This window comes from Fragaria vesca, linkage group LG2, assembly GCF_000184155.1.
Source record: "Fragaria vesca subsp. vesca linkage group LG2, FraVesHawaii_1.0, whole genome shotgun sequence".
NCBI lineage: Eukaryota > Viridiplantae > Streptophyta > Magnoliopsida > Rosales > Rosaceae > Fragaria > Fragaria vesca.
The window spans coordinates 25,909,007-25,936,477 of record NC_020492.1 but is presented as its reverse complement, the minus strand read 5'-3'; the positions used below and the strand labels follow the sequence as shown (position 1 = coordinate 25,936,477).

Below are 27,471 nucleotides of genomic sequence, written 5' to 3'. Positions count from 1 at the left end.
CAATCTTATAAATAACATTGCATAGAGCAATCGGATGCAATTGAGTCATACTCTGGACCTCTTTCACTTTAGGAATAAGAACCACATAAGTAAAATTCAAATCCTGTGGTGCTTCCTTCATGGTGAGGAAGGATATGACTGCATTGCTAACCTCATTTCAAATCAGATCCTAATACTTTTGAAAGAAAAAAGGTGACATATCATCAGGTCCAGGGGCTTTTGATGGGTGCATCTGAAACAATGCAGCTTTTACTTCTTCGGCTATATACGGCTCTAGCAGAGTTTGGTTCATCGCTGGAGACACTCTCGGTTGGATAGTATGTAGGACAACTTCATGTGCAGCCAAGTCTGGTTATTTATGGGCAAAAAGGTCCTGGAAGTACCGGATAACTACATCTTCAATGCCAGCAGGGGTACTCTGCCATGTACCATTATGATCCATAAGGCCTTTAATCTTGTTTCTCTTTTTCCTATTCGATGCTCTCTGATGGAAAAACTTTGAGTTTCTATCTCCATCTTTTAACCATAGAGCTCGGGATCGTTGTCTCCAATATACTTCATCAATTGACATGAGCTCATTCAACCAGTGAGATAAATAAAAAAAATTACAATTTGATCAGTTGGATCGAAAGGTTTATGTAGTGTATCTTCTTTATAGTTGTTGTTTAGTCTTTCTCTTATAATAAAAAATAAATAAAAAATCAGAATTTTAATTCACATCGCTACCCTTTTTACCCTTTTTTTTTTTTTTTTTTTTTTTTTTTTTGAGAATCCCTATTGCCACTCTCAAGAGGAGAAGTAACTTTTTGTATCCACATACATTGGTTAAAGACACTTAAAGTACTGGATTCCCCATGTTTGGACAAGTCTTAGGTTTTGCTTATAATAACCCGAAACCTCAGCTTCTGTGTTTCTACAGATTTGGCAGACAGCACGCAGTTGGGTCTCTGTGGGAGTTGGAGTTGTGATTGGATTTGATCTTGAAATCTGGGCTCTTGCGCCCTGTGGCTGGTTAAATCCATGATCATCAGCATCCCATGGACCCTTCTCCAGTTCGAACCACTCCAGTTTTTGAACCACAACAAGATGATGAGTGGGGTATCATTCTCTATCTCTTTCCCCAATCCCCCTTTTTGGTTCTTAATGAAACTTCTGTTCTTTATTGGGTTAAGTTCTGACATTCATGTTTGATTTGGGTTTTATATTAATTGATGGGGAACAAAAGAAGCTGCTACATTGAAATAGACTTGGTTAGCTAACTTGAATCTTACAAGTTATAGATGATAGAGAGTTTGTTTTGCATTTTCTGATGTGTCTGACTATGATACTGAAACAGTGAAATGACAGCAAACTTGAGAAATTGATTTGTAGGCCCACCGAACTTGTTTGATTCCCAATGCTTGAGTACTCTGTTATTTGTCATTTTGGCTTGATTACTGCTGAATTCTATGTACAACATTAGATCTGGGATTAGGTATGTAGTTGCGTTAGAATCCGGTGTTGGGAATAATTATGAGGAAACAGCTTTTCTGAGAGGCTGAATAATTATGCTTCAAGTGATCTTATCGATTTCGGGTTAATGTTATTTGCACTCTAGTCTCTAGAACAAACTGTATGCACTGTGCGTTCGTATAAGTGGAGTGCAAGTTCCTTCCCATGTACAGGCTTAGTTGATTGTAAAGTGTTTATTAGCATGCTGCAATATACTTTTTAGGGTAAAGTACTGTATAGTTCTTGTGGTTTGAAGTTGACATATGTTCAGTCCTTGTGGTTTTATTTTAATCTGAATGGTCTTTAAACTCACGATTTTTCATCCAAATGATCATCCGTCAATTTTCTCAGTTAAATTGCTGACGTGACCGTTAAAAATTACAATGTCTTTAACGGCCACGTCAGTATTCTAACAGAAAAATTGACGGAAATACCATTTGGATAAATAATCGTGACTAAGGATCATTTAGATTAAAATAAAACTGCAAGGACCGAACAGATGTCGACTTCAATCCACAAGGACTAAACAAATTTCAATTATACTTTTAATTTGCATTTGATGTATGTTCAATTGTGTTGGCCTTGGTTAATGACTGTTCTTTGTTTCAGACAACGATGGATTTGTGATTCCAAGTTTGGTTATCGAAGACCAAGATAAAACTAATGATGATGCTCCTATAGTAGAAGACCCAAAACCTCCATCTCCAAAGGTCGGTTAGCAACTGTTTTAGTTCCATTTATCCTGTAAATGAAAAACAACTCATTTAAACATAGTCTAAACTTGTGAGTCATGCTTGAAAGTATCATATACAAAGCATTTTCAGTTAATTTTAAAACAATTCCTTAAAATGTTACATATTCACTTTAGATGGTGCTCATGTAAACCCAGAAGGTACAGAAAGCGAGTCATCGCTTGAAAGTATAATCATATATACAGCATTTTCAGTTGACCTGTAAATTATTCCATAAAAATGGAGGTGCTTCTTACACATTTACTTTAAAGTGTGCTCATGTAAACCCAGAAAGTACTTTTGTTTCTGTATGCCAAACATATTTATATTTGTTAGCACATTAAAATCACTCTCAACCTTGCTCTTATTCTGAAACCTCTGGACTGCTTTATTGAAGTTTTTATTGTTTTCTGCAGGACAAAAAACAAGAGAATATATATTTAGGACCGCACGGAGCGCCCCCTACACATTCAAAGCAGCAAGAGGTAAATCCTTCTAGCCGTAAACAGAAGTTCAAGCAGAAATTAAAGGAAGCAGATCAGAAGAGTTGTGGGACTGGTCGAGAGAATAAGTTGGACAATCTGCGAGAACTTGTGGGTGGTGGGAACGGAAGCAGCAACATGGCAAAAGGTACTTCGAGGGACTGGTTAGACCCCCACTGTCATGAGTCTGAGTTTGAAAAGTGGCATCCCCAGTGATTGTTATATCTGAATTTCGCAGACCATTGTCTGGTTTAAAACTTACTGCTGTTTTAGTTATTTGAACTGCACAGCCCTTGTTTGGTGGAATGGTTACATTGTCTCTGCAGACACTTGGGGCAATGCATGTTGACAATAAAATTTCAGTTGAAACCAGAATTCGCTGTTCAAGACCAATTGTAATTTTATTGCATAGACAAGTGTTATGCACTAGTATATTTGCATCCTTTTCTTTCAAACCTCACCCCTCCATGAGTATTTGTCTAATGGACATTGCATAGAGGGGAGTTTGATTTGTAAAAAAAAAAAAAAAAAATTGCAATTTCACCCTCTCAAATTCGACACTGGATTCACGTTGTGTTTGGATAAAATAATTTTACTTTCTATAAAAATTTTAAAATCATCATGAATTGTAATTCCATTAATTAAGAATTTCGTTGTTTGGATTTCATGACGTAGAATTTTAAAATGACAAGAATTTGTATTTAGACTAACACTAACCTCAGTTAAAGGAATTGACAAATGACACATATTTTGTGAGAAATTCAAGTTAGGAATTTAAGTTTCCAAATTCCATGATTATTTTCCCGTGGAAATTGCTAATTCCACGGGATAAAAAACAAACGGGAGAAACAATCCTAAGAAATTGGGAAATCCCTATTTTTGATTATTGCCTTTCCAAAAGAAAAAAAGAGTGAGAGACTACAAAGAATTGGAATTGGAATATAAAACCAAGATAATCAGCAAGCAAATTTTGCCTCTGAAAAATAATGTAGAGGGTAACTCTTGCTGAAAATTTCTGGGTACCGTCCCTGTATATCTTGTCCCAACTATCTCTAACCAACATTCAAGAGTTCACATGTCAAATCACTTGGCTACTGCACTAACTTTGGATGGAAACATAAAGAGAAAAATAAGAATCAGATGGCATATCTTATCCAACACCCATGAACTCTAATCCGCAAGCAGAGGGTGTCAAATCAAATTTAGACAGATACTCAGCATTGTAAAATTTGCTTAGATGTCTCATCCCACTATCACACAACATGGTGACAATAGTGTGACCAGGACCAATTGACTGTGCCACTCGAACTGCTCCAACACAATTCATAGCTGAAGAACTCCCTAAGAAGAGCCCATCGTTCTTCATCAGAAACCTGACAAAAGTAAGTTTTAAGGATAAGTAGCTTGAGGCAAGTCCAATAACTGACAATTCTTGTAAAATTGTTAAGTAAATGATATAAATAACAGATTTTCTTAAAACTTAGTTTAACAAAAGAAAAACATATAGACAAAAAACCCTGAGCATGGAGAATATTAACATAAATTCATTACCATGTTCTTTGATTTTCAGAGCATCTCAGCAAAAGGGAAAACACTACGGGAAAGAGTTTAGCGAGAACAGGGACTGACCTGGACATTTCAACAGCTTCCTTGTCTGTGCCTCGGAAAGCCCCATCAAGCTTTGCCATCAGAAAATTCTTTGTTAGTCTATTGATTCCAATTCCTTCAGTTATCGTGTCAAATGGATTCTTTAGCCTTCGTCCTTCAGCCTCCTCTTTGGTGTACATCACCCCCCTCGTAATCTTATTAAATAAACCAGAACCAGGAGGGTCTATCAGGAAGCATTTGATGTTTGGATTCCTTTCCTGTCAAAGACAAAATATATGATTTATACAACTATACCAAGAGATGAAGCAAAGACTTACAGCAGAAAAATTAGGGGACCTGTAGAAATTTGGAAGTGCCAGCCACAGTACCACCCGTTCCTGCTGCCGCCACAAATGCATCTATATGTCCACCAGTCTGCTGCCAAATCTCAGGCCCAGTACTCTCATAGTGTGCCCTAAAGTTTGCCAAGTTTTCAAATTGATCAGCAAAATATCCACCTGGACAATTCCTTGGAAACAATTGTTTTTCTCCATCATAATGACAACCATTAACTTTCTCAAGGGCTTTGCCATTCTTTTGCTCATCTTTTCTATGCTTTGAGGCTAACTCATTTGCTTCTAAGGCCCGTTGCCTAGCAATGTTGACAAAGTGATCTCTGTGTGTGATTGAAACTGGCCTTACCCTCTCAACAGTGGCTCCTAGGGCTTCAAGTATCTGAGACTGAAGACATGGTTTGCACGGGGAAGAAAAATTTAGCACATTTTTAAAAATTAATCTAAAAATAAAAAATAAAAAAAGTAATAAAGAAGTACGAGAGAAGGGGGGATGGTTTTTGGTACTGCATTTTTTTTTTTTTGGAATTTGCTCATATCAAATACAACCCAAAGGTACCTGTAGCAAAAACCATCTGGCTAATCCAAAATGCATTCTCTGCCTACCTTCTCAATAGCAGCATCATCGGGTATAACCACATGACATTTGCAACCATAAGCAGGAGCAACTGTAGCAAGGCTAATAGCTGTGCTTCCAGCACTTCCCTCAGTGACTACTCCACCTGGAGCAAGGTCTCCAGATTTCAAAGCCTGGGGAAAACCAAAAACCAGAAAACTTGTGACTTGGAAAACTAACCAATTTTGAAATCACAGTTACAGCTAACTATCCAATTAATGCTAACTGAAACAATATCGAAAGGAATAAATTACCAAAATTGTTTAACTGAACAGTGTTTTCAGAAACCACAATCCTTATAAGAAATGAAGTTGTAGACTTTTGAGGACTTCATCAAATCAAACTCTGTGAGTTACAAAAAGAAATTCCAGCTGTGAACAAGAGGTCCCTCTCTAGACACAGCTACAAAAAAGTTTCATCAAAGCAACAATGCACAAAGTCACAAACCCCTATCAACCACCATCAAGATACCAATATTGAATTAACTGCAGCAACAGACTCTGAAATCACTATGAAGAAAGGACAATCTCTATATCAACTGTTACTGATTCCCACAAAGACGCCCAAACCTAACCTCTCCAATACTAAAGCCCTCTCCTTCCTTACCTTTTCTTCCATTAGTTCAGCACTTTTTAGCCTTCCTTCCTCCATAAGAGCCAAATGATGCATAAGAAGCTCAGAAAAACATTAACGGGTCCTCCAAAGAAAGGATATACGCCACAATTCAAGAGGTTTTTGACATCCATGTTTCACACTCCTACCCGAGGACATTCAACGTTTTTAGCATATATTTGGCCTAGAACAATTTCACAGATGTTAATCCTACCACAAGCTCCAAGCAAAGATAGATTTGCACTCTACAAGGGACCACACCCTTCAAAATCAATTGGGATGGGTGAAATGTAAACAGTGTTCATCAACCAACGCATTAGTAGTATTTCCAAGAAAAGGTTCTACAAGATTACATCTTTCCAGCTGTTCTCTCACCCACAATTGGCACAAGGATAGTTTTCAATCAAACAAATAATCAAAATAACTCACCTCCTCAATAATTTTGACAGCAACTCTATCTTTGACACTCCCTCCAGGGTTCAAAAACTCGCACTTCCCAAGAATCTGAACAAACCCAACAACAAAACGAGTCAGTTAAAACCAGACATCATAGAATTTATTATTTAAAAGAAGCCCAGAAGAATGTTAAGGTAAGTAGAAGAAGGATATTTACTTCACAGCCAGTGGCGTCAGAGAGGCTGTTGATGCGAATGAGAGGGGTGTTGCCAATGGCTCCAACGAGGCCACTTCTGGGATTTTTGTTCCATGGTAAGGCCGGTTTGATCTTTTTGGACTTGTAGAGCAGGACAGAGAGCAAGGCCATGGTCACTGAGATTGCAGCGACCACAGCGCCTGTGCCTGTAATTCTCACAGGCGCCATTTCGGCGGTTCCAACTGGAACACCGCCAAAACTGAATTAATACTTCTTTGCGAGACGATTTCTATTTTATTAAAAAAATTATTTAATAACCCACCCTCCCTTTATGTAATTTTTTTTTGAGTAATTTTAAATACACACCTCTAATTTTTTAATACACTACTCATTTAGTTTTTCATTTCAATATTATACTAAATACACGTCCCAAACTGCCTTAAATACCTTTAATATTTAAAACTAATAATAATATGTTATTTAATATAATTATTATATATTTACTATTTCAAAACTTTATTTACATATTCTCTTTTATTTTCTGTTAGATTTTTTTTTGTATCGGGTTAGAAATTTTTTTTTGTATATTTTTCAATTTATAATCAAAAAGTAATATTATATTCGAACTCTAAATCTTCAATATGACATCAATCGGCTAGAATTTAGAAGGAAAAAAAAAATTAGAACATACATAATTTTTTTCTAATGTTAAGACAATAGCATATCACATAAAAACTAAGTTCTTAGTCTGCAAGATAAAAACTAAAGTTAGATAAAAAAACCAAATAAATAGGTAAATAGTACATGTGATTACGACAGTAATTGAAATTCACAGGATGAATTAGGTTTTTATTTCTTTTCTTTTGATGCGTGATAATAGTGGAGAAGAGTTAGATTTTAAGGAAGAGAAATTTTTTTTTTGCCCTAATAATTGATGGATGTTTTTGTAATTAAACATACCTATAAAATCTCATGTGAAATATAAAATAATAGGGGTGTGTATTAAGAGATTGGAGGAGTGTATTTAAAATTTCTCTTTTTTTTCGACAATATAAAAAAAAAAAACTTCAAATTACAAAATCCTGACTAGCTACAAAAGGAAGGGATATGCTCCAAGCTTGTATTCCAATTTTATGTCTCAGTTTTGCAATTGCATTTGCCACGAAATTCACTTTTCGATGAGCATATGTGAAAGAAACTTGACCAATTTGAGAGAGAATGTCTTTGAATCTTCCAAGGAGTAAAACATGTACCACTGATAGAATTGATTAAGATTTGAGAATCTCTTTCAACCAAAATTTTCTACAAAGCATGGATCCATGCTGCTAAAAGACCCGCACGTAAAGCAGAAGCTTCAGCTGTGAGAACATCTAGGCCAATATGTTTTGTAGATGCTAAGACAGGTTGACCATCTGCATCTCTAAAAAAAAGTCTGAAGATGCATAATGATTCTAGATAGATCCGTCAAAATTGAGCTTAAGTGCATGATGAGGAGGAGCATGCTAACGAATAGGCTCAACAAACCTGCAAAATCTCTTAGGGTAAGTTGCATTAATAGTAGAATAATACCGAAAAAGTTTCTCTACAAAGTAGACAACATTTTCAGGATGGACATAACGGTTTCTAAAGATTAAGTCATTTCTTAAGAGAGTACGCTGTAGTAATTGCAATTTCTAAAAATGATATAAAAGAAGGAGTAGCAGATAAGGATTGTAGCCAGTGCAGAAAGGAATTAAAAAGATGAACTTGAAAGTTAGGGAAAGTTAACCGCCAAATTTGTTGAGCAAACCTGCAATGTAGGAAACAATGATCAGTAGTTTATAAGGTAGAGTGACAAAAAGGACAGCTTCTATAAGTCTGCAAATTAGTATAGAGTCTATCTCTCGTAGAAAGTTTACTTCTAATGAGTTACCAGGCAAAAACTTTAACTTTAGGTGGAATACAGAGCTTCCACATATTCTTTAAAAGAGCGGTTTGAGAATGAGCTTCCAGATTTTGAGTCAGTAGACGAGAGGCTGAGCTAATAGTGAAATGTCCATGGCCAGTGAGACCCCAATTCAAATTATCAGTTTGAGGAAAATAAGGGAGAGGAATTACCTAGATATGTTCTACTACTTCTTGGAGTAAAACGGTAGAAAACTTTTGAATATTCCACTGTTGGTTGGTAATATAGTCAGCTACTTTTTCATAAATATTCATATGTTCATGTTGGTTTTCAGGAATGAAACTCAGTGAAGGAAAAGGATAAGCCCAATTAAAGAGCCAAAAATTCACTTTCTTTCCGTCTCCAATAGTCCATCTCATTCCCTGTTTCAAAAAGTCTCTAGAGTCTAAAATTCCTTTCCAAGCAACTGAGCAATGAGCTCTTTTTCTTGCAGTCCAAAAATTTTCTCGTCTAAGGTATTTAGCTTTAACAATTTTGACCGACCAATTGTTATGATCGGTCAAAACTTTCCACCCTAACTTAGCTAAAGTTGTCTTGTTAAAGTGTTCAGTAGGTCGTATTCCTAACCCGTCTTTATCTTTAGGCAAACAAGCTTATGACCAAGAAACTGGGGAATGTGTGCTATGTCCCCATAAAAACTTTCTACAATCTGAGTCAAGAGCATTAGTAACCGACTTAGGACACTTAAAGCAAGACAAAAGATGATTAGGTAAACCCGAGAGATTATATTTAATCAGAACAAGTTTTCCTCCTCTAGAAAGAGAGTTGGCTTTCCAACCTGCAAGCTTTTTCTGAATACGTCAAGTAAATATGTAAGTTAGGATATATGTAAGTTAGAATATGACACGTGATATGGTGATAAAATACGTCAAATAAATATTGTTTTAATATATATGAAAAAAATGCAACATATGCTACATTGTTTCTTATCTTGCCCAGTATCATTTGGTCTAGAGGTATAATCACCCTTTAGGATGTGAGAGGTTGTGACTTCGACTCACGAAGTTGTAATATTTGAGGGAAAATTCTACAATGTGTTAATGCAGCAACTTTGTAAATTGAGTTCTCAAACTAGTAATATTAGTCCTCGGAGTTGTAATACGAGTCCTTAAAGTTGTAAAAAAATTTAGTTACAACATTAGTCATTATGTGTGCTTAAAGTGGTAACTAAGTCCTCAAAGTAATTAAAAAAAAGTTGTTACAACTTTGAGGACTCATATTACAACTTTGACGACTCAATCACCACTTTAAGGACAAATGAAGACTAATGTTGTAACTAATTTTTTTACAACTTTGAGGACTCGTATTACTACTTTAAATACTCATTTTACAATTTGAGGATAAAGTTGATGCATCACATGCATTAACACACCATAACATTACCCATATTTGAATTATTTACCTGATAAAAAAAACACCATCTTGTGATTTTAACAAAGAGAAAAGAAGGAGCAAGAGGCGTTCGCAACTTATTTTTTTTTTTCCTAATTTTCATTTTGTTTAACACAAAAAGGAGAAATTACTGGTCACTCCATTAACTTTCATGCGCTCGACAGTTTACTCCATTAACTTTCAATTTCAATCGATCACTCCTCAAATTATCCAATGTCACACAATTAGGTTCATCTATTAAGTGGTCGTCCAAATCAGTGGTTAAGTTGCTAACTGGACATATTTTCAACTGGAAATTTCATTGAACACCCCACCTCTCTCTCTCTCTCCTCCCCCGTCCTCTGTCCTCAATCTCTTCTCTCTCCTCCTCCACCTCCTCCGCAACCACAACGCCACCACATCACCAGTTGGACCTTCAACAAAACCGCAACAACAACACCAGCAACCAACCAACCACATCACCAGCAACCAACCACATCAACACCGCAACCAGACCACTAGCAACTAACCACATTGACACCGCAACCATACCACCAGCAGCTCACCCCGCAGCTCCTCGACATCTCTCTCCCGACGCCAAAAACTCAAACCCACCTACCCCGCATCTCTCTCCCAAAGCCCAAAACTCAAACCCTTACAACAATCTTCTCCCTTCGCCGCTAACCAAACTCTAAACAACACCATCCACGAAGCCCTTCCGTTTTCTGCTTCAGACCCGTGCTAGACTTGAAATCTCAGCCACTTCGAATCCCCAGCCAATAACCTCTTCTCGCTCGCCTCCCCTTCCTCTATATGAAATTGAAGCCATTTGTTTGATTGGAAACAATCCTGTTTCAATTTGATGGGACTTGACAACCTAATTGGGGATTTCAATCCCTAAAATTTTAGATTTGGGAATTGGAAGTGTTGAACAGTGAGCCACCAGAGGGCGTTGGTGTGGTTGGCGGCCAGAGGTGGGACACCAGCGTGTTGGGGATGGTGAGGAGGAGGGTGGTGTTGGAGTAGAGGAAGGTGCGGACGAGGTTCGGGTCAGAGATGTCAAGGCGGAGGGTGGCGAGGCTGAGGGAAGTGACGGTCGAGGCCACGCGCTCCGGTAGCAGAGGGGTTGGGTAGGTGGCGACGGTGGAGGCGGAATAGGTGACGTCGATGGTGATGGAGGAGGCGGCGTCCGGCGAGGCGGTTGCGGTGAGGAAGAGGAGGGTGATGAGAGAAACGACGGAGAGAGAAAAGTGAGAAGCCATGGCTGGCTGATGGGTTTTAAATATGAGAGAGAGAGAGATAGAGAGAGATGTGGGGTGTTAAATGGAATTTCCAGTTGAAAAATATGTCAAGTCAGCAACTTAACCACTAATTTGGACGGCCACTTAACGGATGGACCTAATTGTGTGACATTGGATAGTTTGAGGAGTGATCGATTGAAAGTTAATGGAGTAAACTGTCGAGCGCATGAAAGTTAGTTGAGTGACTAGTAATTTCTCCACACAAAAATGTCTAATTTAACCTTGTGTATCCAAATTACTTACAGATTCACGTATCCAATTATGAGGGTATCAACGAAGTATCAATCTATACTTTAGGGATTCATGAAGTTTTAGCATCATATCGATATCGAATACAGGATAAACCTCAAATTGAAGTATCCGTGCAACATAGGTTTCAAGGCATGTGCATTGAAATTTCAAAATATCAATTAAAGATTGAAACACTCGTGGTCCTCGTTTATTTCTTATTATAAGATCCACATTAGAAACTCTCCCGGCAATTACCAGTAGAAACTGTGATCACATTCATAAAAATCTTTGTCGTTGAATTTCTTGAACCATCCAATCACATTCAAACAAATCGCCTATGTTTTTGTGGAGTCTGGTATATGATGCAGAATTCCCAAGTCCAAGGTCTTGTCCATGTATTTGCACAAGTGACAACTGTCAGTGGTCAAAACCGAGTTGCCGACCTCTAACTCTCTTATGCCTAAGTTCTAAGGTATAGCTACTTGTTGAGGCGCATGAAGAGTGAAGTATTTGCCAACTTTCCTGTTTTGAAAGGTTGTGCGTGTTAAGTAGGTTTTTCTTAAGAATCGTGTCAGTCCTCTTCGAACTTTGAACAACATCTCATCGAACAACAAAACCAACGGGTGAGTTTTTTAGTTTCTCGTTTAGACTTGCTTACAATAAGCTCTCATCATGTTCTAGTGGTTATTTTAGCTTTGATAGGTTGTCTGGATTTTCTTGTTGGTTTCGTATATAAATACTTGTAGACCATAACGTATTGGGAAAATGCCCATTTGCACATAAACAGGGATTTTAAAACCCATTTAAATGAAAATAAGACCTCATAACTCATTCCAATGAAACTAAGCAAAAAGACATCCTTGCCCTCGCTACAATTCAACTAAACCTCTCTCTTTCACATCACGATATGATTTCTTCTCTCTCTCTCTCTCTCTCTCTCTCTCTAGACCTCCTCACCATCATCGCCGCACAAGGTCTCATCGGTCTCTCTGACCCCAACGGCCCCTTCGTCTGCAAAGCCTTTGCCTCCGGCAAACCCAAGGCCCTCCTCCTCCACCTCCGCCCCTTCTGCCGCGCTCTACCAGGACTTCATCCAAGCCGTCGACGAGCTCCGATCTCTCCTCTCCGATGTCGACACCCTCAAGTCCTCCCTCTCCGAATCCAACGCCAAGCTCCAGGCCGTCGGCCTCCCCCTGCTGACGTCACTCGACGCGTTCGTGGAAGCTCAGAACGTGTGCCGCAACGTCAACCTGGCGCTCCAGTCGGTCCGGAGCTGCGTCCGGCTCATGGAGCTTTGCTCCCAATCCAACTACCACCTCTCCCGAGGCAACTTCTACATGGCGCAAGGTGATGAAGGACTTCAACGATTGGCTGGTTGAGGCCTCGTCGGCGAGGCAGAGAGAAGAGGATCTAAGAATCAAGCAACGATAAGCTGAGGAGCAAAGCAGGCTGAGCCTTAGAGACTGTGTGTATGCTTTGGAGGAGGAGGATGGAGATGATAGTAGCAATGGCGAAGATGTTGATTTGACTCCATTGTACAGAGCCTATCATATACACCAGACTCTGGGATTTGACTAAATGGCGAAGACGTTGATAAAAATGCAGTAGAATGTTTATTGGTCCAGTTGCTTTATTTTTTAGTCATTTCGAACTTAAAAATGTATGTTTTAAATGATTATTAGGTGGCAGTAACTGAAATACTGGGATTAATAACTCAATTCTGACGACCAGTTGCCGAAGTAGTTCAGTTACGAGGGTCAGTAATTTATTATTACAGTCAATATCATGTTTATTGGGGGTCAGTAACCAAGTTATTAGGGGTCGGTTACCTGATTATTGGGTCGGTTACCTGGATTATATTCTGATATTTTTTCTTTTCTTGTATTATTAAGCTGAAATAAGTTGATTATTGAGGGTCAGTAACCAAGTTATTCTTGATTATGGGGGGTCAGTAACTGATATTGAGAGTCAGTAACTGATTATTGGGGGTCAGTAACCAAGTTATTAGGGTCAGTACCCGATTATTAGGGGTCAGTAATTGATTATTGGGGGTCAGTAACTAAATTATTGGGGGTCAGTAACCGAGTCACCGGTGACCGAAATCCGGCGATCGGAGAAATCCGACGGCCGGTGACCGGAGTCCAGTGAAATTCCGGCCAAGTATTATCTCTTTCATTTTCTCTCTTTCTATGCATGTTTAAGGGGTGAGGCAAAATAGTCTTAAAATAATATTATTTGTTAAAACTTTAGTAAAGATTTTTATATTTGGTCATAAAGATTTGTGCATTTGGACATAAAAAAGGTTACCTTATATTGAAATGGGTAAATAAAAAAGATTGTTATTGAAATAAGAAATGAGAGATTTAAATTAATACTAAATGAGCATTTTCTCAAACATTTCAACTGCTGATCTATTATTGACCAGATAAACATTACATGCATATATACTACAAGGTAAATTAAGAAAAGTAGTGCCCGTGGGCCGTGGCAAAACTTTCATATCAATTTTTACACACTCCAAAACAAAAGGCTCAGCAAACAAAATGTTATTTCCCTCAGAGATTCTCTTCACATTAAAGAGATAAACCTCCCACAATCTCTTTCTCTCTCTCAACCTTCACTCTCACTAACCATGGAGATCCCAGAAAAGCTTCTCAAGTTCAAATACCACTTCCTCTCTGCACTCATTTTCTGCCTCACCCTCTACTCCCTCACCCTCTTTGCGCCAAGATTTCTAACCATTCTGGCTTACTTTTGGCCTCTCTTCCTCTCCACCGCCCTCTTCCTCTTTGCCGTCGTCGTCTTCGGGAAGACTTCGTTACCGGGCTCAGATTCCCACGCTGACAAAGCCGGCGAAGGCCTCCTCGATTATGTAGCCGGCCAGCCGGACCACGCCGTGGAAAGTTACCCTTCTGAAATGTAATGTAACTTTTAGTAGCTGTAATTTTCTAACTTGTGTTGTTCAACATCGATCCCCTGTGAAACTGTGATCTCAGGCAACAATAATAACCCTCTAAATGGTCCTTTTCATTTTGACCGCCCTTTTCTTGATTTTTATTTTTGTCAGTTCTTTTTATTATTGCTATTATTATTTTTTGCTGCTATTACTATCAAGAAAATAGAATGTAAAAATGTTGGGTTTTTTTTTAAAGAAAATAGAATTTAGGAATGTTTTGAGTCAATGGAGAGGGGAGTGGTCCAAATTTATTAAAGAAATTAAAAGGGAATACTAAATAAGTGGGAGAATGAATGCCATCTCAATCTCTAAGCTTGGCCTTTGCTAGGTGTTTGGATCGAGTCTAGAGATTCTACAACACCCAAGTTGGTGCTTACTGTTTAGTGTCTCTCTAATGCAATTATATAATCTTGATTATGTATTTCATAATGGAGAAATTTTAAATACACACCTCTAATCTCTTAATACACATCTCTATTATTTTATATTTCACATCACATTTGATAGATATGTTTAATTACAAAAACATCCATCAATTATTAGGGGAAAAAAAAACTTCCTCTTCCTTAAAACCTTAACTCTTTTCCACTATTATTATGCATCAAGAGAAAAGAAATAAAAACCTCTTCTCCAAAATTCATCACCTGAATTTCGATTACAGTCGTAATCACATGTACTATTTACCGATCTATTTGGTTTTTTTTTTATCAACTTTAGTTTTTATCTTACAGACTAAATACTAATTTTTATGCTATTGTACTTTTACTAGTTTCTTAACTTTAAAAAAATTATGTATGTTCAATATTTTTTTTCTTCAAATTCTAGCCGATTGATATGATATTGGAGATTTGGATTTCGAATATAATATTACTCTTTTGATTATAAATTGAAAAATATCAAGAAAAAATTTCTAACCCGATTAAAAAAATCTAACAGAAAATAAAAAAAAATACGTAAAGAGAGTTATAAAATAGTAAATATATAATAATTATATTAAATAACAGATTATTATTAGTTTTAGATATTGAGGATATTTTAGGCAATTTGGGATGTGTATTTAGTATAATATTGAAATGAAAAACTAGATGAGTGGTGTATTAAGTAAGGAGTGTGTATTAAGAGATTAGGGATGTGTATTTAAAATTACTCTTCATAATGCTGCTTTTGTCCTTTAAAATATGAATTTTTACGTTTGATCGTACGGTTTCACATTTGTTTACTACTGTGCAAAGATTCCCAAATAATTCCAAACCATTATTGACAGCAACCACGTGCTTATCTTGTATTACTAGTACCCCCATTGAAGGTTAACTAGGGGCCAAATTTTAGGTCCCCGAGTCCAGTCTACAAGGCAAACGTATTGAAACTTGAAAATTGTATGTACTGTTATGACATGTTCACTAACCTGAATAAAATTGAGAGTTATGGAATTGATTTCGGGATGATTGAATTCTGACATTTACTAACATGTCAAGGTATTAGAATGGGTATAGGTTCAACTTGCTTATTAGGAATCGATTGTTTATGAACCTCCAAATCTGATACCTAAAGAGGGAGATAGGTATCAAAATCAAACTTATGAAATCAATTTTTTTTCCTAAAATATCCTCACATAGTTATATATTTCCAAATTACTCAACCTTAGAAATATATATTGTATTGTTACCATTCGATAACAACAACAACAAAGAAGACGACCGATTCTGAGGTTAGTGCCTCTCTTCCATGATGATTGATAAGCTTCCTTGTTTTTGATGATCGATAAAACTGTAAACATTCTAGCTTCCTTTCTTGTAGGGGTATTTTAGTAATTAACTAGTTTTAGTTCTGATTCCATATGGTAAGTAAATAACATTAATCGTAAATAGTTTCATTACTGTTTTGATTTCTTATGGTAAGTAAACAATAGAATGTAATGAAATATTCTTATACCGATTCTTGTTGATACCGACTCATGATAATTTTCATTACAAGTTAGTAAATGTGCCCTTAGACTCACTCACATCTAGAATGGTTCTTGGAAAATAGTATCCTTTTATGGGGTGTAATGGGTTCACCAAAATGTCGTGCTAAATGACGGTAAAATTTTTACAGTAAACGTAACATTCAATTTTGTTATAAAGTTCATTTTAAACCGCTTATGTATTGCGGCATGTTAATAATTTAAAATAACTAACTACCCAATAGTAGATGAGGATAATATGTTCTTTTTAATTAAAAATATTAATGATTTTTTTTTTTAGAAAGATAAACTTTGTATAATAACAACCGACTATTACAATCATGAGAGATTTTAGAGGTGGACAACAAGTCTCCACAGTCCCACATTTCTCCATACCCTCATACCTGCAATTACAATGAACATGAATCGAAATGGTCCAAATGTAACCCCATCCAGAAGCCTCGAAGAGAAGAGACAACCCTACTAAACACTATACACCAAAAAACATATATGCATGGGCAACCTTCTTATTACATTGACAACAAGAAAATACCGACGTTAACACCAGTAGTCTCTAGACATGACATCAAACAAGGCCGTACCTAAATCACAAACAACACCAAAACTAAAACCCTCGCCCGAAAGGAGGGACATCTAAACCTAACCAAAATGGTGTGCGACACTTGATGCAAGTCTGGAGTGGTGGGCTGCATAGAGACGCCGGTGATGTGACGCTGCCTAAAACTCGATCCAGTCCGATCTATGCACAAGTGTCCCGCGGGACCCGCATTGCATATACAATCATTCATTTTTGACATCAGACAGGTCCCTTTTGGTAAATGGAGGTCCTCGTGCTGGTGGGAAGCCAGTGCCCAGTGAATTCCGTCATGATCAAATTATGGTCCAAACTCCAAACCAATCATTCAAGTCTACTCAGTAATTGTAATTCCTCAACTTTTAGTTTTTTTTACAGCGTTAGTATTCCAAAACTTCATCGAGACTAATCGTTCGCGATGCATGTGAAAAATTGAAAAACTTTGTTTCTGTTTGTACCACAGAAAAATCGTAGCACAGGGTCCGTCTTTAACATGTTTTTTTTTAAGTGTAATTACATCCCTCATTTTACGATCCATATTTTTTTTAATAACTTAAATTTTGTCTTTAATAACAAGTGTATTTTTTTTTGTCTGAATTTTTTTTTTGTCTTTTTATGAAAATTTTAACACGTTTCACTTTTTTTTCTTCTATGTTGCACAGTTTATTCGTTGCACAGTCGCAAACAAACAAAGAGGTGAAAGTCAGGAAACGACGCAGACGAAAAAGAAGACGAAGTCGCCCATTCGATCTCTTCTCTCCGCCGACAGCCTCCGGTGGCCTCAATCTCCTCTGGGTTGTTAAGGTCAATCATCCTTTCCTTAATATCTCTTCATTCGATCTCTTCTAAGTTCTAAATAATCATTGTTTCACTGTTCTTAATCGGTTAACCATTCAATTGCAGCTGATAACCTCTAGCTCTCTTCCTCCAGCCATGGGCAAGTAAGTTATATTGGAGATTCAAGTCTGTTAATCTCTAGCTGATAGTCTCTCCGCTAAAAAAGGTCGCAACAATATGTTAATATTTCCAAGGTCAGCCTCTTTTTTCAATTTCTAATTAGTGATTATTGAGATTAGTAATTAATCGATGGGTTCTGTATTTCCTATATAATTATATGAAATTTTGTGTATAATTATATTTTAGATCTTTTTTTATTAGAAATATATAATTCTGTTTGTCATGTCCAAACCGTGTCGGAAACTCGGTTTTTGAGTTTTGCTGTGTCGCCGTCGCTATCGCCGTGTCCGTGCAACTTAGTTTTATTTTTATTTTTATGCTCAACCACATCACAAGTTCTAGTGACAGGTTTCAAATTTTTGAATTTAAATTTACAAGCAATACAAAAAATATCTTTGAGATTAATTATATTTAGTCTTCATTTCTCACTGTTTGATCGAAATACATCAAAATATTCATAAATACGAACTATAGGAACTTCCACGAAATTTAAACAGTGAACCTGCTAAATAAGCCAGTTAATAGTAGACAATGTTTGTTGAACTAACAAAAGTAGGAACTATGAAAGTTGGTACGGATTAAGAAGTTTAGAAAGTTGTTCGATCAGAGAAATGCTCATGGGAAGTCTAACTATGTTATGTTTTCAGAAGGAAGAGATATTGAAGGGCTTTTGGTATGGCCTCCTGTGTAAATTCATACCATCATGCAATCATAAACGTAACGTACTGGTTAAGCAAAGAAGCAATGTCTGTATCTATAAATCTATGAACTTTGGATCAGGGAGTAGATGATTCAGCAAGCGTTACATCTGAAATCGACAAGGATCCATCCCGGTCGACATCAAGAGCTTCAAACTCCTTCATTACAAGTCTGACATCTTCTTGGTTAATCTTTCCCATCTCTTTGAGTTTGTATATGACAAACTCAGAAGCCCTATGACAAAGGAAGAAGGACAGAGCAATCAGCTATAAATAGAAGCCTTGCAAATAAGAACAGACATATGCCAATTAACAGTGAAAAGAGAGTTTGAGAAACCTACCCAACAACTCCATCATCATCAAGATCAGCTGCCTCCAAATCAACTTTGGTTATTTCACGAGTAAGAATCAAGTTAACCAAAGCCTTTTGTCTATGTTGGGTGTTCAACTCAGCAACGTAGAGGAAAAACTGAGCTAAACAGGTAGTACTTGACAGTATCCAGAACACTGCAAAAACCCGCCCGCCTTCAGTCGAGAAACTCTTATCTCCATACCCAAGGCTTGTGATGGTGCAACAAACACAATAAAATGCATCCACAATGTCCAATTTCTCAACTGTAGCAAGGAAGATCGTGCCACAAGCCATAAGAACCAAAAGAATGATAAAGACCGTAACACATTTGTACCTCACACTCTTAGTCTCGACTTCATTAACGACCTCACCAAACTTTTGATGCCTATGCAAGGCTTTGATAAGCAATAGTTCTTGCCTCTCTACCAAATAGTCTGCAGCTTTGCTCAAGATCAATGCGACGAGAGCCATTCCTGTGAAGACAAAAGCGCAAGCCAGCAGTTTCGCTAGAGTGCTGTTGGGCACTATGTCTCCATATCCGAGAGTGGTCATGGTCACAACACAGAAATAAACAGCATCAAGAACTACATTTGTCTTCTCCCCCTTGAGCTGGTGCCCGGCGAGGGAGAAGCAAAGAGTTCCCAATCCTAAGTAGGCAGTCAAGAATATAGCTACTTTAACAAAACTCAAATGCATAACAGATTTTGAACGTTCTTGAACTGATGAGTCTGATGAGGCCATGCATTTTGGCTCTAGGGCTCCGTAATTAGCAAGAGGGGCACTTCTGGTACGACGATATTTTCTACACTGTGGACCATTTCTTGCATATGGTCTAGGCAATGGCGGTCTCATACCATTGCTAGCCATAATGAAGATCCAGCAAATTACAGACCTGCATAGCCAAGATGTCAAAGATCGATGTATCACAATTCACAAACAATAGCTACTACTTCAGCTTAAAGTTCGATCTTTCATCAACTACTAGCTAGTTCCCACTTCCAGCAAGCATATAAATCAGTTTAAGAGCATCACAGTTAGATTGCAATGATCTTCCAGAAAGGAAAATGCAATATATATTTATCATTGTTCTAGCTAATCCAACTACCCTAGGAGTTTCTACTTGCACAGATTAACAGAATAAGATAAAAACAACATGCATAGCAGTGCTGCAGTAGCACCTAAATCTAAAACAATTTAGCAAGAACAGAATGAAAAAGGAAGACAAGAACAAAGTTCTCACCTTTTTCTAAATCAGAATGGCCGCGTCTACATTTCTTTTCTTTGTCGAGTCCAAATGTCCAAGTATATGCTCAACGCATTCCCAAACTACCACAACGTGGCAGATTGTGGTCCGTTGGTCAGTGCGCCACATCAATGAGAAATTCCAACTCTATCAACCGACATGCATAACTTTATTATTAGTCGACAACGGAATAAATCTTCCATAAATTGTAGATAATTTTGTTTTTCTTTTGGAAGAGGATTGGACGCGACTATCTGAGTTAAAAATGGGGCTTACTAAAAAAAACCGTGTCTTTTTTGTCGATGAGGGACGTGCCAGTAGCCCAGTACCATGGGGTGCATAGTGATTGGGGCTTCTTAACGTCTTACGCAAGCAAGCTTGTGAACGAGGAGAGCCTCGTTTCAAGGTTCTTCAAATTCAGCTTACGGATAAAGCCTACGGTGTGATTTCTAATGTTACAATATCGATTCTCAACTCTATGGATTGAGCAGAGCAACAGAGGGAAGCTTCGAGAAATCACTAGTTTGTTAAAGCAGTGTCTTTAGCGAGTCGGTCGTTAGCCAACGCACGGTCTTTGACGTCGGGTGGTTGCTAAAGCGCGATCCCTAGCGTCGGGGTTTGAACGATATGTTGAGATTTGATTCGAGGCAGACATTGCCAAGGGATGACAAGGAAAATGGCACCCCCATTATTCCATTTGAGGCAGTAACAGAGAACGTGATGCTTACCCAAATACAATTTATTGACCAGAAGCATGATATGAGAGCATATAAAACAGACGCTAAACTATGAACAAAAACATTAGCTTGCCAATGAATACGACAGAAAAACAAACCAGGAAGGGCACGAAAAATGGTGTCTTCCACAGAGGCATAACGGAAAATACAGTGTAAAGTAACTTGATCATGCTAGTGGACAAGTCAGTTTTGAGTAGGTAAGTCCCATGGGAAGTTATCCAAATATAGACTTTGCTCTTTGGGGGACCTTGTAGATCAAAGAGACTTCCAAACCAGGAGAGGCTGGAGGAGGCGAAGTATGAACAATGTCACAGAAAGGTTCTGATGAAAAAGATACTCTTATTATCATATCAAAGTTTCAATTCCTTATATGCTGAGGAATCCAAACAATCACAAGAATAGAAGCAATCGTTTACACCTCATTAAGGCAGAAATGGAATCTAGGCACTGTAAAATTAACTAGAAACAGGAGAAATCAGTGAACTTACTCACTATCAGACTACAAACCTAATGTAGAAAGAAACAATGGAGACTGACAGGGTCCTGCCAAACTTAGATTGAAAGTATCATTATCAACTTGCCACTCACACCACCCATTATCACTTTTCTTGCTGTATGGATACTCTGCTAACCATAGGACGAGGCTTAAGTTAAATGGACAGTCCAGAAGACCAAGTGGAAATACCGAGCCATATAAATCCGAGACCGAGAAATCAAGAAACTTGCCATCAGAGACATACGTCTAAAACTGTTTAGACAGCAGAGCTAAATTATAAACATACAAGTTTTGAAAGCCTACGGGCCTCGTCCCAAATGCAAAAAAAAGAAGGAAAGTTTAATTAACAAGAACAGTAAGTACAAGACTTACAATAAGTAGTTGGTACAAACAATGAGCAGTAACGAAAGAAGAATCATGATCAGTACAACGGTTACAAAATGTCTATTTTGAGTAGGGAAGAGATGTGGAAGTGTTTTTGGGTGTGGCTCTGTATATAATATGAACAAGGTAGACAACATCGCTGAGAAACTTTTTAAAGCCACAAAAAATGAACTGTCAGGCACATATCGGGGGGTGGGGGGGTGGGGGTAGTGGGAAGCTATTAGAAACTTACATGATTCTGCATTGCCTTCTAGTAGGGTACAAGTGAAACATCATAGCATCTGGCCAGAATTAGCTTTATGATTGAGCAAGTGTTAGATCTGAAACTGACAAGGATCCAGACTGATCAACATCAAGAGCCTCAAACTCCTCCATTACAAGTCTAATATCTTCTTGATTAATCTTCCCCATCTCTTTGAGTTTATATATGACAAACTCAGCAGCCCTGTGAGAAAGGAAGGAGGACAAAACCATCAATTATATGTTATATATCCAATGATTTCAATCATATCGAGACCTTATTAAGAAAATATCAGCAAATAAGTAATTAGAAAATAAGCCAATTAATAGTGCAAAAGAGATTTTCAGAAACCTACCCAACAACCCCATCATCATCAAGATCAGCTGCCTCCAAATCTACGTTAGTCATTCTACGGGTAAGAACAAAGTCAACCAGTGCCCTTTGTCTATGCTGGGTGTATAGCTCGGCAATGTAGAGGAAAAACTGAGCTAAACAGATAGTACTTGTCAATATCCAGAAAACTGCAAAAACACGCCCGGGTTCAGTTGAGAAGCTCTTATCTCCATATCCCAGGGTAGTGATGGTGGAACAAACACAGTAAAATGCATCCACTAGGTCCAATTTCTCAACTGTAGCTAGGAAGATCGTGCCGGAAGTCATAAGTACCAAAAGAAGGATAAAGACTGTAATGCATTTGTACCTCAAACTGTTAGTCTCAACTTCTTTAAGGACATCAGTTTCACCAAATTGCTGATGCACATGGAAACCTTTGATAAGCAATCTTTCTTGCTTCTCTACTAAATAGTCTGCTGCTTGGCTCAAGATCAAACCGACAAGAGCCATCCCAGTAAAGACAAAAGCACAGGCCAGTAGTTTCGCTGGGATACTGTCGGGCACTAAATCTCCATATCCAAGAGTAGTCATTGTCACAATACAGAAATAAACAGCATCAAGAATTGCATTCGTCTTCTCGCCCTCGATCTGGTTCCTGACGAGGTAGAAACATATAGTTCCCAATCCTAAGTAGACAGTCAAGAAAATAGCTACTTTAACAAAACTAGGGTGAATAACAGATTCAGGACGTTGAACTGAGTCAATGCCGTATGCCTCTAGGGGTGCATACTCAGCAAGAGGAGCACTTCTAGTACGACGAAATCGTCTACTCTTTGGACCATTCTTTGTCTTTGCTCGAGGTGAAGGATCTATGACCCCTGGAAGCAAGGGTTCTCGCATCCCATTCCTATCCATAACGAATATTCACCCAAAATTATGACACCTGCAAAGCCAGAAAACCTCATTTCAACAACATTGTTCAGAAATCTTGAACCAATTGTTATCCACTACCAGCAAGCACATAAATCAGTTCATTTACCAATGTCAAATACTTTTCATAATCTGATTGCAATCATCAACTGAAAGTAGAAAGAAATTACTCATCTTTGTTATACCCAATAAAGATTCCTCAGACCACTAAATTTATAAGCGAATTTCAATTCACAAGGATAAACACAAACAGTAAAACAAGTATTATATCCACACCATCTAAATTTTGACAGGAATAGTAGTTTGAGTGCAAGAATAAGGTATCAACTGAAATAACTAACTAATAATCCTACTTGCAGCACTAAATTATAGCAGTTGCAAAATGAAAGAGGTACTGACCAGAATAAGAAGGTTTAGTTTCCTGGAGAGAATGGTCATCGAACTTCCATCGCTAATTCTTGTTTTTGTTTTGTGTGCGAGTGTGATCGGTGTCTTGGTGAGGAATAAGAGAAAGACAGATGCCAAATTGAAGATTTCGCAGAAGAAAAGGCGGAACGTGGCTGTGTGCGATCCGTGTGGGGACGTGTCCGTCGGAGCCTACATGTTGTAGAAACATCGTGTTCATTCCTTTTTATTTTAAATTTTTATAATGTATTTGACTTTTTTAATATAAATTTAAAATAAAATATTACGTGATATTACAGTTTCACCGCAATATAATACTCGACGTTGTTGGGTTCCGATTGGTCTGACGCTCTATCGTTCACATTGAAAGCGACTTAGTCATCCTCATTGCTGCTCTCAACAGTGATGAAAATGATTTTTCGGAGGTAAGGTCGTGAATGATTGTAAGTGTCATCTTACTATTTTTTAAACAAGCAAATTGTGTTGTATCACTTGTATGTAAGCCTGCACATCTTGTTAGCTAATAATAGTTTTATTGATGATGTGTGGTTAGAGAAGGCTCTTGCTATTATTCAAGCTATCCTCTATGAGGATCATTGTTATTGTTTTTTCTTAGCTTGGGGCATAGGTGCAACCCACCTCTTCAGATGTAAATTTTTTAAATATGAAATGGGGATGAGCCTTGCAGTTTGGCTGAGTTTCAAACTCCTAATGTATTAAGTTTTAGTCAACGAAAGAGAAACAAAAATGAATTAAGTCACTCCTTTTTTTTCAATCGGTTGTGTCACTCCTCGTTTATAAGCGAGTTTTTCGCAACTTCTTCAGTTTTTTTTCTTTTTTGAAAGATTAAACTTTTTTGAATTCAAGTCTACCCTAAGTACCGACCAAGATTTTTAAATAAGAGAGTGCATGAGTGTAACATCTTGAAGTAGCTAATTTGGTTTATTTAGTATTAATCTATGCTTTATTAATTTTTGGGCTATTTTACTTTCGTTTTCAAAAAAAAAAAAAAGAAAGAAGAGGGGAACACCTGAGCTGCATTACACTGCAGGCTCTCTCTTCTTTTCTTTTGCATTTCTCTACTCCACCATCTTAGCAAGCAGGAGGTGTCTCAAGAGTACAAGCCTAAGCTTATAGGAGTAGGGGCTAGCTAGAGGTCTAGGCGTCTAGTATCAGAGCAGCTGTAGTAGATTAGAATGGATTGGGAGAGTCGGCTAAAACCTTCGACAAAACTAGTATAGAGTTTCTGGAGAGGACAGATTTTGGGAGAGTTGTGGAGTGAGAGAGGAAACCTTTTCAATTCGTTTTCCTAAGGTAAAACCCGTTTTTTCTAGCAATTTCAATTTCAGTTTCTTAGTTTTGTTTATGGATTGCTTTGATTCTTGTTTTCTTGTTTTGAGTTTAGTATGATTCCTTTGTTTAATTTTGGTTGGTGATTTCGAATTCTGAGACTTGTATAGATAGGAGTCTGAATTTGAATCAGAGATGCTGTTTTGTTCTGGAATCGTTTTAGGTTGCTGCTCAAGAACTTTGTTCTTGAGTTTGGGTGTCCAAATCAAATTTTGGATCATTTTGTTTCAACTGTTGGTTATGTTTAAAATCGTTATATATTCTGGAAATCTGTTGCTTATCGTTCTGAAGCTTTAGAACTGGTTTTGCTACTTCAAAGGTCGAATTAAAGCTCCAAGAACCAAGTTTTATTTCCTGCTGTAAATTTCCAGAACTCTGCAGAAAAGTTGATTTTCTTGCCTACTTGAGGCATGATATCTTTCAGCTCAGGCTTTTTTTTTAAATCCGAAAGTAGCTTTGTAAACCTTGTATATCCATCATTATGTGTGTTAAATTTCACAGGTTTTAGTTACCATTTGGTATGATAATTAGCTTGCCAAAAACAGTAGCAGACTCAGCAAAAAACTGAAATTTCTGGGTTTTCAGATTTTACTCCAACTTTGCAAGACCATAACTTTCTACACAGGGCTTTGTTTTCAAAACTTAAACTCTGTATTTAAAGCCTGTAATACCATCTGTAAAATAGGCTTGGGTTCAGTAATTTTGGTTGGAGTTTAGTGGGTGGAAATTGAAGCCAAAGATGACATCTTGTACACTGTTTTTACCACTAAAGCTGAAATAGGAACTTAGTTTTGAATCAGTTCTCTAACAGCTGATTTAGTTACTTTTCAGTAGCTCTTTAAATAGCTTTTAAGTGTTATTTAAATTCTGTTTCATAGTAAAGTAGTAGAGTTTTCTTATATTTGTATACTACTTATAACATATATAGTTACTCATTTTAGCTCATCATTCTTTGTATGTACTTTACATTTTGGGTAAGGTTTCGGAGACGATCTTGGCAATCCACAAGTGTGAGAAGTGGTGTTGGAGCTTGAGTTTTTGCTGTGCAATTGAGGTAGGGTTTGATGGGGTGTTTTCTTTTATTGTGTTCTTGTATGAATTATGTGGTTATTGCTTGAGTTGTTTGATATTGAATTGTTTGACATTGAATTGTGTGGCACTATTTAAATTAAATGTGGATGATATTGAGATCTTGAATTGATTACGATATGTCTATATTTGAAAGCATGTGTTATTATCTTGAATCATATTACATGATATTGTGGGGAAGGAGTGAGGTGGGAGGTGAAAAGGAGAATGAGTGTTTGGGAGGATATGAGATATTATTATTGAAAACATTTTGTGTAGTTGAGTTTCCTCATGGGTTGTCCAAGATCTAGGGTAGCCCACACGTGCACAAATTCAGGGAATGTATGCCCTTTCGATGGCGGACATTGACAAAATGATCTTATCGGGTTTCGGGTTTAGAGACCATGAGTATAACAAGATGACTAACAAAAGAGGAAAATCTATTTGAGGGTGATGTGAGGTATGGGAAGAGAGTTGAGTCGATATTATATTCATGCATTTTCGATATGCTATGTTGTTTGTTTGCTTATGTTTGATGATGTGTTATTAGTATTTTAACTAGCCCTACTAAGTGTTGCTCACCCCTTTATCAAACCCATTGCAGGTGGGGTTCTTGAAGTGTAGGAAATAAGGCTTTCAAGTTTTTCTTTTGTAAGATAGAACTTGAATAAAGAATGGAAGTTTTCGAAAAGAAACGTTATTCTAGTTTGTTTGTTTGTTTGTAAATGTTTTAAACATGTGTGCCTTAAATACCTTTTTATAAGGCTTGTAATATAATAAAGGTACGAAGGTTATAGTTTCCTATGTCATGTTACGATATCTATCTCATTTTAATTATGGATATTAAACTGTCTGTAATTAGAGTGCGATTCACGCCTTAACTTGAGATTAGACTTTTCCTCGAGTTAGGGTGTGACAATGAGCGTGACACTTTTTCTATGATGAATTTGAGACAATTTTTTGTGGTTACACGAGATTGACTTTTGCACCCTCTTATCAGTCTTACTAGCCTTTATACCCTCGATACCCGCTTGTTGAAAACGTTTTCAATATGTAGTTTTTTTCCTCTCATTTGCAACTTTTTTTGTTTTTTTCATTTTATGAAGTTAGTGGGTAGTGGCCTAGTGGGGACTGGGGAGTTTTTTAACAGTTATAACTCTCACCCAGTTATCTCTTTCTCACTTTTCTCTCCTCACTTATCTCCTTTTTTATTTATCTTGTTTTTTTTTATCTCTTTACCGTAATAACCTTCGTGTTTAGTTGTAAGGGTAATGTGATAGCTGGACAAAATCGGCAATTCACATTTTGGTAAATTTGTTGAACACCCGGCTTTATTGTAGTAGAGATAGAGATATCCCTTCTTCAGTGCCTATTTTTGAGTTCCTAAAACTATAGCAACTTTTGTAAGGCCCCGAGCATAAATTTACTACCTCAAGTGTCCAAAACTTGTTTATTGGATGTTGCGTAACATA

The 27,471-nt window shown here is 37.3% G+C and overlaps 6 protein-coding genes across 6 annotated transcripts; 3 read left to right on the top strand and 3 right to left on the bottom strand.

Moving 5' to 3' along the window:
• Window positions 1-810: 810 nt before the first annotated feature.
• LOC101295300 lies at window positions 811-3,146 on the top strand. Its single transcript, XM_004291517.1, has 3 exons — window positions 811-1,098; window positions 2,101-2,201; window positions 2,639-3,146. Exons 1-3 carry the CDS (start codon window positions 1,038-1,040, stop codon window positions 2,918-2,920), a joined length of 444 nt encoding a protein of 147 aa, XP_004291565.1. The 5' UTR covers window positions 811-1,037; the 3' UTR covers window positions 2,921-3,146.
• A 414-nt stretch (window positions 3,147-3,560) lies between these two features.
• LOC101295011 (cysteine synthase 2-like) lies at window positions 3,561-6,668 on the bottom strand. Its single transcript, XM_004291516.1, has 6 exons — window positions 6,486-6,668; window positions 6,302-6,376; window positions 5,251-5,394; window positions 4,649-5,032; window positions 4,334-4,569; window positions 3,561-4,077 (listed from the first exon to the last, which is right to left on the bottom strand). The coding sequence occupies exons 1-6, from the start codon at window positions 6,633-6,635 to the stop codon at window positions 3,855-3,857; spliced, it is 1,212 nt and encodes a 403-aa protein (XP_004291564.1). The 5' UTR covers window positions 6,636-6,668; the 3' UTR covers window positions 3,561-3,854.
• Window positions 6,669-13,875: 7,207 nt separating this feature from the next.
• On the top strand, window positions 13,876-17,750 carry LOC101294242. Its single transcript, XM_004292996.1, has 3 exons — window positions 13,876-14,231; window positions 17,468-17,609; window positions 17,709-17,750. Exons 1-3 carry the CDS (start codon window positions 13,945-13,947, stop codon window positions 17,748-17,750), a joined length of 471 nt encoding a protein of 156 aa, XP_004293044.1. The 5' UTR covers window positions 13,876-13,944.
• A 661-nt stretch (window positions 17,751-18,411) lies between these two features.
• Window positions 18,412-20,063, bottom strand: LOC101294725 (two-pore potassium channel 1-like). The gene is made up of 3 exons (XM_004291515.1): window positions 20,053-20,063; window positions 18,802-19,704; window positions 18,412-18,695 (listed from the first exon to the last, which is right to left on the bottom strand). Exons 2-3 carry the CDS (start codon window positions 19,677-19,679, stop codon window positions 18,539-18,541), a joined length of 1,035 nt encoding a protein of 344 aa, XP_004291563.1. The 5' UTR covers window positions 19,680-19,704; window positions 20,053-20,063; the 3' UTR covers window positions 18,412-18,538.
• A 1,050-nt stretch (window positions 20,064-21,113) lies between these two features.
• LOC101294428 (two-pore potassium channel 1-like) lies at window positions 21,114-23,756 on the bottom strand. Its single transcript, XM_004291514.1, has 3 exons — window positions 23,576-23,756; window positions 22,269-23,189; window positions 21,114-22,117 (listed from the first exon to the last, which is right to left on the bottom strand). Exons 2-3 carry the CDS (start codon window positions 23,159-23,161, stop codon window positions 21,970-21,972), a joined length of 1,041 nt encoding a protein of 346 aa, XP_004291562.1. The 5' UTR covers window positions 23,162-23,189; window positions 23,576-23,756; the 3' UTR covers window positions 21,114-21,969.
• LOC101293955 lies at window positions 23,607-26,799 on the top strand. Its single transcript, XM_004292995.1, has 4 exons — window positions 23,607-23,749; window positions 24,841-24,895; window positions 25,911-25,985; window positions 26,604-26,799. Exons 1-4 carry the CDS (start codon window positions 23,607-23,609, stop codon window positions 26,628-26,630), a joined length of 300 nt encoding a protein of 99 aa, XP_004293043.1. The 3' UTR covers window positions 26,631-26,799.
• Window positions 26,800-27,471: the final 672 nt, after the last annotated feature.

What these genes read in the sequence shown, in the direction of transcription:
- LOC101295300 (XM_004291517.1), top strand. Translation starts at nt 1,038, where the DNA reads ATGGACCCTTCTCCAGTTCGAACCACTCCAGTTTTTGAACCACAACAA. An exon ending in ACAACAAGATGATGAGTGGG is followed by an intron (nt 1,099 to 2,100) that starts GTATCATTCTCT and finishes TCTTTGTTTCAG; the next exon opens with ACAACGATGGATTTGTGATT. An exon ending in CAAAACCTCCATCTCCAAAG is followed by an intron (nt 2,202 to 2,638) that starts GTCGGTTAGCAA and finishes TGTTTTCTGCAG; the next exon opens with GACAAAAAACAAGAGAATAT.
- LOC101295011 (XM_004291516.1), bottom strand. Translation starts at nt 6,635, where the DNA reads ATGGCCTTGCTCTCTGTCCTGCTCTACAAGTCCAAAAAGATCAAACCG. An exon ending in CTGTCAAAATTATTGAGGAG is followed by an intron (nt 5,395 to 6,301) that starts GTGAGTTATTTT and finishes GGTTTTCCCCAG; the next exon opens with GCTTTGAAATCTGGAGACCT. An exon ending in GCACTTCCAAATTTCTACAG is followed by an intron (nt 4,570 to 4,648) that starts GTCCCCTAATTT and finishes TGTCTTTGACAG; the next exon opens with GAAAGGAATCCAAACATCAA.
- LOC101294242 (XM_004292996.1), top strand. Translation starts at nt 13,945, where the DNA reads ATGGAGATCCCAGAAAAGCTTCTCAAGTTCAAATACCACTTCCTCTCT. An exon ending in GAAAGTTACCCTTCTGAAAT is followed by an intron (nt 14,232 to 17,467) that starts GTAATGTAACTT and finishes TATGTTGCACAG; the next exon opens with TTTATTCGTTGCACAGTCGC. An exon ending in ATCTCCTCTGGGTTGTTAAG is followed by an intron (nt 17,610 to 17,708) that starts GTCAATCATCCT and finishes ATTCAATTGCAG; the next exon opens with CTGATAACCTCTAGCTCTCT.
- LOC101294725 (XM_004291515.1), bottom strand. Translation starts at nt 19,679, where the DNA reads ATGGCTAGCAATGGTATGAGACCGCCATTGCCTAGACCATATGCAAGA. An exon ending in GATGATGATGGAGTTGTTGG is followed by an intron (nt 18,696 to 18,801) that starts GTAGGTTTCTCA and finishes CCTTTGTCATAG; the next exon opens with GGCTTCTGAGTTTGTCATAT.
- LOC101294428 (XM_004291514.1), bottom strand. Translation starts at nt 23,161, where the DNA reads ATGGATAGGAATGGGATGCGAGAACCCTTGCTTCCAGGGGTCATAGAT. An exon ending in GATGATGATGGGGTTGTTGG is followed by an intron (nt 22,118 to 22,268) that starts GTAGGTTTCTGA and finishes CCTTTCTCACAG; the next exon opens with GGCTGCTGAGTTTGTCATAT.
- LOC101293955 (XM_004292995.1), top strand. Translation starts at nt 23,607, where the DNA reads ATGGTCATCGAACTTCCATCGCTAATTCTTGTTTTTGTTTTGTGTGCG. An exon ending in TTTCAATTCGTTTTCCTAAG is followed by an intron (nt 24,896 to 25,910) that starts GTAAAACCCGTT and finishes ATTTTGGGTAAG; the next exon opens with GTTTCGGAGACGATCTTGGC. An exon ending in GTTTTTGCTGTGCAATTGAG is followed by an intron (nt 25,986 to 26,603) that starts GTAGGGTTTGAT and finishes AACCCATTGCAG; the next exon opens with GTGGGGTTCTTGAAGTGTAG.